General features: G+C 45.7%; 1 protein-coding gene across 1 annotated transcript in view; it reads left to right on the forward strand.

The window, feature by feature from the left end:
- The window catches only part of PREP (prolyl endopeptidase), a 1,557,310-nt gene that overhangs the window by 93,993 nt on the left and 1,451,081 nt on the right, over positions 1-12,236 (forward strand). The window contains exon 2 of the mRNA XM_069606586.1: positions 8,044-8,118. Within this exon, the coding sequence (XP_069462687.1) occupies positions 8,044-8,118 (75 nt within the window). The remainder of the gene's footprint in view (positions 1-8,043; positions 8,119-12,236) is intronic.

Below are 12,236 nucleotides of genomic sequence, written 5' to 3' on the forward strand. Positions count from 1 at the left end.
AGCTGCTAGATGCAGAGCAACGCGAAGCACGTGTGGCAGTCCGGGCGTGGTTTAAATAGCCTTGGAAGAAGTTCCAGGTAAGTATTCTTCCACGGTCCCCACCCAAGTAAAATAGTTCCTTTGAAAAATAGTCCCTCCTAAGCCTCATTTGGCTTGAGGCTTCATGCAGCATGGTCTGCGTCAGGTAAGTGCACCAAACACCCTCTTTTATGAGCCTGGCAGCCCAGGACTGATGTCCAACATGAGCCAGGACAAAGTCCAAAGAGCCCCTATTAGGGGCCGCTGGGCTTTTACCCGAGGGCATGATGCCTGCTCCCGGGGGTGCTGGGCCTGTCCTAGTGCTCCGGGGGTAGGCATCATGACAGCACTCCCCCCCGCCCCCCCAAGGCCCCTCCCAAGGTCGTTCCCTCTGGAAGTTTCGGTTTGTTTGGGAAATCCCGATGGAACTTTTTTACCAGCCGAGGTGCATGTACGTGGTCGCTGGGTTCCCAAGACCTTTCCTGAGGCCCGTACCCTTTCCAATCAATTAGATAGAAAAGTTTTGATTTTGAAATTTTAGAATCCAAAATGTTCTTCACCTTGAATTCAGGCTCCCCATCTATCTGAATTGGTTCTGGTGGCTTTATTAATCTGGTTCCTAGTTGCACTGGTTTCAAAAGTGACACATGAAAAACGGGATGAATCCGCATGTTAGCTGGCAGATCGAGCTTGACTGCCACTGGATTAATGATAGCTTTGATCGAATAAGGGCCCAAATACCTTGGATTAAAAGTTCGAGGCCCCTTGAGCAATAAATGTTTGGTAGCCAACCATACTTGGTCTCCTATTTGGTATGAAGGCGCCTCCTTCCGATGCAGATCTGCATTTTTCTTGTATTTCTCTTTCGCTTGTTGCAAATGGGCAGTTGCATTCTTGAATGCTTGAGTTATAGTGGAATGCAAATGGTCTACTGCGGGCATTTCAAGGCTCAGAGGAGAGTCCAGGTCTGAAGTACGAGGGTGATGTCCATATAGGGTGTAAAAGGGGCTTTGTCCAGTTCCAGAGTGCACCGAGTTATTGTATGCATATTCGGCCACCCATAACAAATCCTTCCAATTACCCTCCGATTGGTGCAACATACACCGTAGGTATTGTTCAAGGGTCTGGTTTGTTCTCTCCGTCTGACCATCGGTCTGTGGGTGATGGCTGGTTGAGAGTCTTACGTCGATTTGTGCCAGTTGACAACACCTTTTCCAAAAATGTGAAATAAACTGGCTTCCCCGGTCGGAGACTAATATGGACGGGAATCTATGCAAGCGGATGATATTTTCGAGGAATTCCTTAGCAAGGACAGAAGCTGAAAGTAATCCTTTCAACGGAATAAAATGAGCCATTTTAGAAAATAGATCCACCACAACCAGAATAGTATTGTATCCATTACAAGGGGGCAGGTCCGTGATAAAATCTAGAGACAAGGTGTGCCAAGGCGCTGGTGGAATGTCTAAAGGCTGAAGAAGACCGGTGGGTTTTGTCTTTTGGCCTTTGTTTTAGGCGCAAACTCCACAGGACATCACGAAAGATTTAATATCCTTTCGCCGGGAAGGCCACCAGAATTGTTGTTTAATTTTTTCCTCAGTTTTGGCAATGCCAGGATGTCCTTCCATCAGGGTATCATGATGACGGGAAATTACCAGTTCTTGTAATTCCTTTTCTGGCAGAAATAAGCGTCCTTGGAAGTAAGGTAGGCCATCGTTGACCGAAAAGTAAGACCCCCCTTGGATACAATCCTGCAAGGCGGTAGAGTCCAGGAGTTGTTTTACTCGTGCTTGAATGTCTTTAAAGGTTTAAATTCTTTGTTCGGGAATGATCGGCACAGGTTCTGAATTAGTGTCTATTTCTCCCATTCCTATTCTAGATAGTGCGTCTGCTTTGCCATTCTTACAGCCGGGACGGTAAGTGATTACGAAATCAAACTCAGCAAAGAACAAAGCCTATCGGAGCTGACGTGATGATTGCGCCTTGGCAGTCTTTAAATATTGTAAATTTCAGTGATCACGGTGATGGTGTGCCTGGCGCCAAGAAGATAATGCCGCCAAGCCTTAAAGGCGGACTTAATGGCTAATAATTCCTTATCGGTAATTGCATAATTTACCTCAGGTGGTGAGAACTTTCTGGACCAAAATGCTACAGGATGCAGTTGGTTGGTTTCAGGGTCTCTCTGAGACAGGACAGCTCCCATGGCTAAACTGGACGCGTCAGTTTCGACTATGTATGGGAGATCGGGACGCGGATGCTTCAAAATAGGTGCAGACGTGAATTTAGCTTTCAATTCCTGAAAGGCCTGTTCGGCTTCCTTGGTCCATTCGAAACGTTTATTTTTTCGCAAGAGTGCAGTGATGGGTTGTACTACACGTGAAAATTCCGGAATAAATCTGCGATAAAAATTGGCAAAACCAAGCATGCTTTGGACCCCTTTTACCGAGCTAGGAGATGGCCATTTGAGGATGGCCTCCACTCCCCGTGAGTCCATTCGGACCCCATTAGGTGTCAGGATGAATCCAAGAAACTCCACCTCGGTGGTATGGAAAACATACTTTTCCAGCTTAGCAAACAGTTTGTGCTGGCGCAATTTCTCAAGGACGGCCCGGACATGCTTTCTGTGATCAGATTCCGAAGAGGAGTACACAAGAATGTCATCGATATATACGACAACACAAACATCGATAAGTTCCCGAAGGACATCGTTCATGAAGAATTGGAAGGCAGCAGGCGCGTTGCACAACCCAAAAGGCATCACCTGGTATTCGAATAAACCATATTTTGTACGGAAGGCCGTTTTCCATTCGTCGCCGCCTTTTACTCGCACCAGATGATAAGCCCCCCGGAGATCTGTATACGCAAGCGTCCTTCACCTGGTCAAGGAGTTCAGGGATCAAAGGCAGAGGGTAACGGTTTTTAACCGTTATCTGGTTCAATGCGCGGTAGTCGATGCAAGTTCTAAGGTTGCCTTCTTTTTTGGGCATGAAGAACAAAGCCGAGGATGCCGGGGACTTTGACGGGCGAATGAAACCATTGGCTAGGTATTGATCTAAATATTGTCTCAAATTCCGATTCTCAGGTTCAGTAAGGGCATACATCCTGCTACAAGGGGGTTGTGCACCGGGCACCAGATCGATTTGGCAATCGTACGATCTGTGGGGGGTTAACGTGTTGGCCTGTTCCTTTTGGAAGACGTCCTGAAAGTCTTGGTATTCCGGAGGTAGTTGCATGGAGACAGAGGTTACAGATGCTAGACTAATCTTCAGATTTTCTGGGTAGCAGATTTGTGCACAATCCGGGAAGGTTATTCTCTTTGCTCGCCAATCAATTCGAGGATTATGTGTCTCTAACCAAGGAATTCCAAGAATAACCTGAAACTGTGGGGCCTTGATTACGTCAAACACAACTGCCTCCCGATGGCCGTCCGGACCAATAAGAGTCACCTCCGTAGTGGAATGTGTACCCGTCCTGAGGCAATTTCAGTTCCATCGACTGTGGTGATGACATCTTTGCTGGTTTTTGGACGCAGAGGGAGGTTAATCCTAGAGACCAATTCACGATCCACATAGTTTCCTATAGCCCCACTATCGATGTATGCCTTTATTGCATGCAACCGCTTAGGCTGTTCCGGATCTACGAGAACCATTGGCACAATGAAATGCGAGGTCTGAGAGTTCGTTTTCAAGCTCGGCAAGCGGACCCCTACGCTTGTCGGGCAGAGTCGTTTCCCGAAACAGAGTCTTCATGGTTTTTATCAGCGGCTCCTACCACCTTCTTGGGCGGTTTTGCCGGGCAATCTCGTAGAAAGTGTCCAGAGTTCCCACAATAAAGACATAATTTTAACTGCCGCCTCCTTTCACGTTCCTTTTGGGTTAAAGGTCCTCTAACCCCTCCAATTTGCATAGGCTCGGAGACATCGGCACCCTTGGGAGTGACGTGGGTCTTGACCATCACCCGGGTTTCAAACTTGGACCAATCCGCTTTTCGGTTTTGGAGCCTGTGATCCAATTGGACCACTAAGTCTATATATTCTGTGCATTCTTGGGGCGGATTTACAACTTGGGCCAAGACATCTTTAAGTTCTCCGTGTAGACCCCGATAGAATAATGTGATTCTTTTATCCTCTGGCCACCCAGTTTCCACGATTAGTCTGTTAAAGGTTGCTATGTAGGAGAGGAGGTCTTGGTTGCCCTGTCGCAGGGATAGAAGTTCATCATCCAGAGCTTGTCCCTGAGAATGTCGAGCAAATAATCTCTCCATGCTTGCTTGAAATCCTTGGAAATCCCGGAGGATTGGGTCATCTTGAGTAACCAGTGGTACTGACCAATCGGCAGCACAGCCGCTAAGGTATGACAACACAAAAGCTACCTTGGTCTGGTCCTTAGGGAAGGCCCCAGGTCTGCATAGGAAGTGCAAACGACATTGATTCGTGAATACGGCGAACCGTTTGGGGTCCCCAGCAAAGCGTTCAGGTGGGGCCACCGGCATATTTCCAGGTAGATTGATTTGCACAGGGTTACTTGAAGCCACAGGAACGGAATTCCCCCCGGAACCAGGTAGAGGGGTTTGCCCAGCTTGACCTTGCAATACCTGTCTAGCCAGGTCATCAGTTCGTTCCTTAGATACGATTATTTCCCTCCTGAGGGCATTAGTCTCTTGACGAGCGGCATGTACTTTCGGCCCGTAATTCCCCCAGTAATTGGGCCAACATATCAGTCTCAGAAGTTTCCATAGCGCCTGGGTGGGAATTTGTAGGAAGGCTTCGCGTTCTGTAACACTCACCTGGCTCCCACGGAGGCGCTGACCTGGTCTGGATTGCTGTGACCTCTTCAAGCGTGATGCGCAGGATTTGAAACACCGACTGAACTGGACCCCCAAATCTGGCTTGTCTGCCCGTACAAAAATCTTTCTGTAGGTGGAGAAAGGGGATTAACTGTCTGCAGAGTATTGTGATTGCTTCCCACCTCCCATTTGCTCTTCTCTGACCACCTCCGAAATCCCCAATCAAGGCTCACCTTAATGTTTGAATGGATAAGCTCTCCATCCTGCTTCTGGTGCAGGGGCGCGTATTTGACCAGTTACTTCACTGGTTTCGGAAGGCGAAATGCCGTAAGTATGCAGTTTAAAAAGTTCCAGAGTAGAGTCTTCTCTTTGTTTGCTTTTCTTAACCTGCGATCTGTCCTTATTTTCAGGTGCAGAGTGGAAGTGATGCTTCGAGGGATATTGCCGGAGATAAACTCAGGTGAGTTCGTGATAAAATGATCCCTTTAAATGTCTTTGAATCCCTCTAGTAATGTCTTTCTTTTTTCCCTTAGGGGCCGGGGTGCGGTACCAGGCCAAGAAGTGGCGCCGACCCGAAATGAGGAGTGGTTCCGTCAAATATGGCCAGGTAAGACTTGTGACGGAAAATCAGGCTTTCCTCATTTGTTCCTCCTGCTCACCTTTTGTCTCTTCTTCTCCCCTGCAGGTGCAGAGATGTGGCGGAATGCCCAGAAGGTCGCGGTGGAAAGTGAAGAGCCCACGGGGCAGGTGAGTGATGCGCGGCGCTGCAACAAGTAGCGCAATGCTTTTAAAGAATGTCTATCTTCAGGATCGCTGGCGTGATAGTTCCGGACACAGGTAGGAAGTTAGATTAAGTTCTTGGTTTTCACCTTTTCTCTTTCCTTCCTTCCTTTCAGGTATCCCAAGATCGAGGCGGGCGTGGCTGGAGGCAAGATGCAGGAGCAGGCACGGTGAGCGTTCAGCTGCTAGATGCAGAGCAACGCGAAGCATGTGTGGCAGTCCGGGCGTGGCTTAAATAGCCTTGGAAGAAGTTCCAGGTAAGTATTCTTCCACGGTCCCCACCTAAGTAAAATAGTTCCTTTGATAAAACAGTCCCTCCTAAGCCTCATTTGGCTTGAGGCTACATGCAGCATGGTCTGCGTCAGGTAAGTGCACCAAACACCCTCTTTTATGAGCCTGGCGCCCATGGCGCCAGGACTGATGTCCAACATGAGCCTGGCGCCAAAGGCGCCAGGACAAAGTCCAAAGAGCCCCTATTAGGGGCCGGTGGGCTTTTACCCGAGGGCATGATGCCTGCTCCCGGGGGTGCTGGGCCTGTCCTAGTGCTCCGGGGGTAGGCATCATGACAATTCCCCCTTCCTCCCCATTGAAGCCTGCCAGACGGAAAGCAGAGGCCTGTGCTGCTCTGCTCTACCTCCCCCAATTCGGCTGGAGCCGCTTCAAACATTCATGTTCCCCCGCAGCTCCCAGGGCCGCGGCCGTCCACCTGAATTATTTACAACCCAGCAGTAAACTCCAGCCATAAACGCAGGTCCGAAGGCGCCCTTTCTTAGGCTCCACGACCCACCAGCTCACCCCAGGTTAATGGCCCCTGTAAAATTAGGACACCCAATATTATAGCAACACTGCCGGAACCCATTTATAATGACTTCTAACGGGACATGATAACTTAGACAGCTCGTCCCTTGCCCTGAGACCCAACCTTGCGACCTATGGTACCCGGTCAACAGGACAATGGTAACCATGTATTGATGTATCACCAAAAAGACCCCACTCTAGGTGCATTCCTCCTGTGTTGCATTAACCTGTAGAATAACCTATTGGAAGATTTACCGGGGAAGATAATATTGCAATATTGACTGAATGCGGTATGTGTAGCCTTAGGGCAGAAAAGCCAAGGAAGACGTTCATCACTGACACTGGTCACGGCTGGCACAACAACACCGCCCAGATGAGCCCAGCTGACCTGCCCGGCCCGGTCTGGCCCACGTGGATAACCAGTGACGTCCACCAACCAGGGCAAACCACATCACAGATACACCTATAGTTAGTCGTCGCCACCCAATCCCCACGAACTTGTGCCCCCTATAGTGTGTAGGTCCTTATGACGCATCTTGTAAATATATACGCCTGTCTTTGCGATTGTCAGACAGAGCGCTCTCGGAATTTGCAGAGTCCTTTGCATGCCCTATTCTGATTTATAAACTCCCATTTAAGCTCAGCCACACTTTGTCTTAGCCTTATTCCCATCTTGGGAGTGTCCATTATTGTCTCTCATTGTGGGGAGGATCGTGCTATCTGGGGGACGCTCGCCTTCAGTAGCAAGTAATAGACTTTAAGCACCCATTGAGTATTTATAAAGTATGGGCTAAGGCCGATATGCTGTCCATAACACGATATAAACAAAGGATGAGTTCAAAGTAAAACATTTTTGGCAAGCACATGCTCATATTTGAATATTAATCAAATGTATTATTTTTTCTTTTACTTTTTTCTTTCCCGTTGTCGTGATCTTTCTTATCCCTGTTGAATTTATTATCATTTTCTGGTTTTGTCTCTGTGTTTTCAATGTTTTCTATGGAATTTCTTTTTTCTTTTTGACTCCCCTTGTGTACTAATGATAGATTACAGACAGCTTTGATAGAGCCCAGAGCAGGTAAAACACCTGTTAGCTGGCTTATGTTGACTCATTAAATGGCTTATGTCTTATTATGATTTATCAAATTGATAAGCATCACATGAATACATGATTGTGATGCACAATGGTCCTCAGCACTTATGTAATTAATAAGGGACAACGTGAGAATTATCCAGGACAAATGCATGGAAAAGGATAATTCATTTTCTGTTTTCAAATGATTTATTGCATTGACAATTTGGAATCATAATAACAAAATGATGTAAATAGTTCTAATGATACACAGACACATTATGCACAACACATTTGACGTTTATTGCTGTCGGCGTCTTGGGATCAGGTGTTATTTTCTGGATGTGCTTTTCTTATATTGCAAATGCTTCTTCAGGGCACACCCTTGCTCTAGCATGGACCTTGAGGGCCAATGCATTCAAATCAGCTGGTAGCTACATCAAACAGTCTTGGTCTTGAGTGGCAAATGACAAAGTAGAGGTATAATATTGAATGAGTCCAGCAGTAATCTCAATGAAATTCTGTTTTCTTTTATTCAATTCAATAGAACTGCTGTATTTTTAGATATGACTAATATTACTTTTCCTTTGCAGATAGAAGACTATCATGGGTGTCAAATCTCAGATCCCTATTGCTGGCTCGAAGACCCAGACAGTGAACAAACCAAGGTAAATTGCATAGTTTCTATACTACCAACTACTTTGATAGTTCCAACATATCCAGAAGGCCTACTATTGTTATTAGTAAGTCTTTTTAACCATTCTCTATTGCTTTGTTTCTTTTATCAAATATGTGGTAAGGGATGAGAAAGGTCATGTGTAGAGACACAGACGCACAAAGATTGGGCTGCGGTAGGAGACAGTGGGCGGTGCCAGCAGGCTCTCCCATAAAATAAAACACTACAGAAATTCCAGAGCAGTTAGGGCAGCTCCCCAGTCCAGTATCTCAGGCCTGGGCTAAATAGTACTGGTTCTCTGATCTTCTAGTCTGGATCTTCCACCTGAATAAGGCAAGTATATTTATAAAGCGTGTCCGATTCCCCACTTTGTTTCTTTATGGAATGTGAGTCTTTTGTAAAAGATTTCTTATATCGTATCCTCTTGGATTGCAACCTGGGGTTTGCCAGAGTGAGTCCTGAAATGTTTCTGGTGCGTGGCACAAATTGCATCCAAGGACACAAAAGGATGGTGTGAGGGGTCAGAAATGAGAGGCGGACACACAGAGATATTCTCAACATTAGCCATTTTATTAATAGAAAGGTGTTCAGATAAAGGCCTAACTTTCCCTATCCTAAAAAGAATGTCCCTTCCTATAAAACTGAAACAGGAGGACCTTGTGTTCAAACTCAATCTTATCCTCACACTAATACATACAAACAAAATGTGAAAGGTAAATCTTTCATAGTTCAACCCAACAGAAAAGTGCAATAACTCAAACATATAACTTCAACAAAACACTTCTTTTATCCAAGGGTTGGCTCCCTTGCCCTGGATTATTTCAGGCAAACTATTCACAATGTTATGTGTCAAAGCCAGTCTCTTAAAGGCATTACACATGTCTCTTTCTCGCATACTCTCCTTAAAATGACAAAACACATGTTCTTTCCATTAGATTGATATGGAAAAGAGGAAGTCTTTTCTGTTCTTTCAGGCTGGCAAAACAAAGTATCTTTTCCAAAGTGTTGGTCTTAATAAGGTCAATATAAGTCTTTACTACTTTTCAGAATGCTAAAGCAAATGTCATTTCCAGAACAGAGGTTCAAGTAGGGCAACTATCTTGCTTGAATCTGGCCAATGCGTGTTCCATTATCTCCCAACTGATCCCTTAAGTCAGGAGTATCACACCATAATTGCCCCTGTTGTTCTTTTGGCAATGTCTCTTGGCTAAGACAATGCTGGTCACAGGTCTCCTCCAACTGACATCGCATGTCGGGAGAATTGCACCACATTTGATTCTATTATTTTGCTTTTTAAAAGTACATTTCATATGTTTAGTAGCATATCCGTTCGTCCCGGGGTCCCCTTCAGTGTAAGGCTGGCTCACCAGCTCTTTGTGCAGCGTTTTAGAGATGCTCGCAAGGGGCTGGCCCCCCTTCAGTGGAAGAGTCCCGCTGGGTCTCCGCATCAGCTCTTGCAGCCTTCGCTGCCAAGTCCGGTGCTGCTTTCCAGGACCGCGTCTCCACATATGACACCGCTGCGAACCCTCTGCTTTCTTTTGTCCGGAGTTCCTCTCTGCATGTCACGAACGCCACCAGCTGACTTCTGGCATGCTTCTAATCCCCCAGTGCTTAGTGGTATTTCCTCTGCCACCAGTCACACTTCCCACTTTTCGCACTCTGCAAAGTGCCTTCTATCTCCATCCACGTTCTCGTTCCTCTCCCTGTTCTCTTCTCAGCTGCAGGTGATTTGGGCATTTAAAAGTCCTGTGCAGCTGATGAGCTTTGTGGCAACTAGACTGCATATTGTTCTCAAGGTCACATTTCTTCCACATTAACTCCTTGCTGCTATTCCTCGTCACAGTATTTGAGGATTTCTGGACCTTTGCGTCCAAAGGGGTTTTAATGGATTTTGCATTACATGATTGAACAGTTGTAATAGCATTACAATTACCATAAACATTAGATGTTTCACATGTTTTACTTTCACCATATCTGCATGAAGATTGAATAGTTTTTTGTTTAAACATAGCATTTTTGGGGGCTTTAGAATCAGATGGTTTTGAATAATGGCAACAAGCCATCAAAAATCTTGGAATTAATGGATCGTCTTCACAATCAAGAGTTATATTATTGCCTGTCTTCTCACAGAGTCACCACTCTCCCCTTTCAGCCATCTCTTCCCATGTGATCCACACTCAGAATACCACCCCTAGGGTCAGGATCAGGTAGTTGCTGCCTTCCCTTGGCCACATGGGAGGAGACTTTAGTCTGGAGATCAGTGACGACTCCGCAGGATTCATCACAATGGTTAAGAAAAATGATGGGGAACAAAAAACTGTTATCTCAATTTGTTGTACCAATAGCTCATCCGGTAAGAAAACAACCACAAGGAGCCCTGTGAAGGGCAATCGTTTCCAAAATATTTAACGTTTGTGAAAGAAACCAGACCCAACAACGATACTACCACCAAAATACTGTTTTTGTTCCTGATTGTATGAAAAGGGCAGACATTTGAGAAGGTCAAGAGAAGAGAGAGAAGTGTTATGCTTCCCAGTCACAACTAGCTGAAAGTTAACTGCTGAGGGAAAATACACTTTTTTGGGAAGCTGTGGGAGCGAGAAAGGAAAGCACAAATAAGTGACCAAATAAGCGGCACTAATGGAGAGCCAAGTGTTTTTCTATGGCAAAGAGAAAACTCTATTGGTCCCAGAAGATAAATGATGTACTGACGGGGGAAAGGGAGATGAGTTTTTAAAAAGGGCAAATTGAAGGTGATCTAGACCTGGATTGGCATGGGGGCATATGAAAACACTACAAAAGGGAAGTAATAATAATGGGTTCCATTTGTTAATATCCCAGCATAAATATTGCGATACAAAAATATCGCCGTATTTTTGTGGCAATATTGAGCCATGGACCCTGCGGGGGACACCCCCGCATTATTTTTAAATGTGCGGTGGACACCCCTGCAAAACCCGTTCCCACAAATTATCCCCCCCAAAAATATCGCCTATGGCGAGACAAACGACCATATGTACGGCGATATTTTTGGTGGGGATAATATGTAGGGATACCGAATAATGTTGATTTAGCCAAAGAAGCAGAAAGAAAAGTCTATCTCCTGATGCTTCCTGTGATACCGGTAGCCACAAAGCATATCTGTCGTAAAATGTTTAACATTTTAGTTAAGGCTACACTAGCTGGCCGAGCAGAATAACACTAAACAATGTTAAGCAGTAGGGAAGGGTTGGAGTAGCTGAAACATTGATAGATTTCTGTGAAAAGCTGTGTCGGGAAGGAGAATGTGGAAGAGCAGAGTTGGGAGGCTGGATCACAAGTTGGAGATGATGGAATAAAAAAACAGAATGGCTATGGGTTAAAATGGTATAATTGCAGAAAAGGTGTAACATGATTCAGGCTTTGATGGGTGAAAAAGAAAGGGAGAATGCTTTGTGGGAGGTAACAACAACACGGCAGAAAGGACTGGATAATCATAATGATGTGTTATTTATATAGCGCCTTTAATCTAAAGCGCTTTACAGAGCACATATTTACATGCAATATCACCCACCCGAAATTGATACTCATTTATCAACCTTGGAAGGATAAAAAGCTAAGTTGGGCTTGCCGGGATTGGAACCTGCGACCTGCAGATCACGCTCAGATCGCAGCAGCGAGTGCTCAACCCGCTGAGCTATCTTACCGGCAATACTATTATATTACCGACATTGTGAACAGGGGGATGGTGACGAAATGTATAGAGATATGTATTGCAAATTTGACATTATGTTCACTTAGGAGGTGTATTTGGGGTGGGTGAAAGGCAATTCTTTGGGAGTTCCCATTTAAAGCAAGTCCGCCATGTCAGTGTTTACGTTGGAATAGAATCAGAGATCATCCTCCTTTGCCATCAGATTTCCCCACTGTTCTCCATTTCCTGGCGTCACAAGCTTGGGCATCCTCTCCACATGTCTTGAAGGTCTGCCACCTGGGAGTCATTGACAGCAACCTCTTCCTCGCTCCCAAGTGACTGGGGTCTACTCTTTTGGCATCTTGAGGTTGAAAGCCATCAGAAAAGACCTTCCCATCTTGCCATCTGCCAAAAAGATCACAATTGTTAAGGACATC

Source organism: Ambystoma mexicanum, chromosome 4p (genome assembly GCF_040938575.1).
Source record: "Ambystoma mexicanum isolate Mex_15411 chromosome 4p, UKY_AmexF1_1, whole genome shotgun sequence".
Classification (NCBI taxonomy): domain Eukaryota; kingdom Metazoa; phylum Chordata; class Amphibia; order Caudata; family Ambystomatidae; genus Ambystoma; species Ambystoma mexicanum.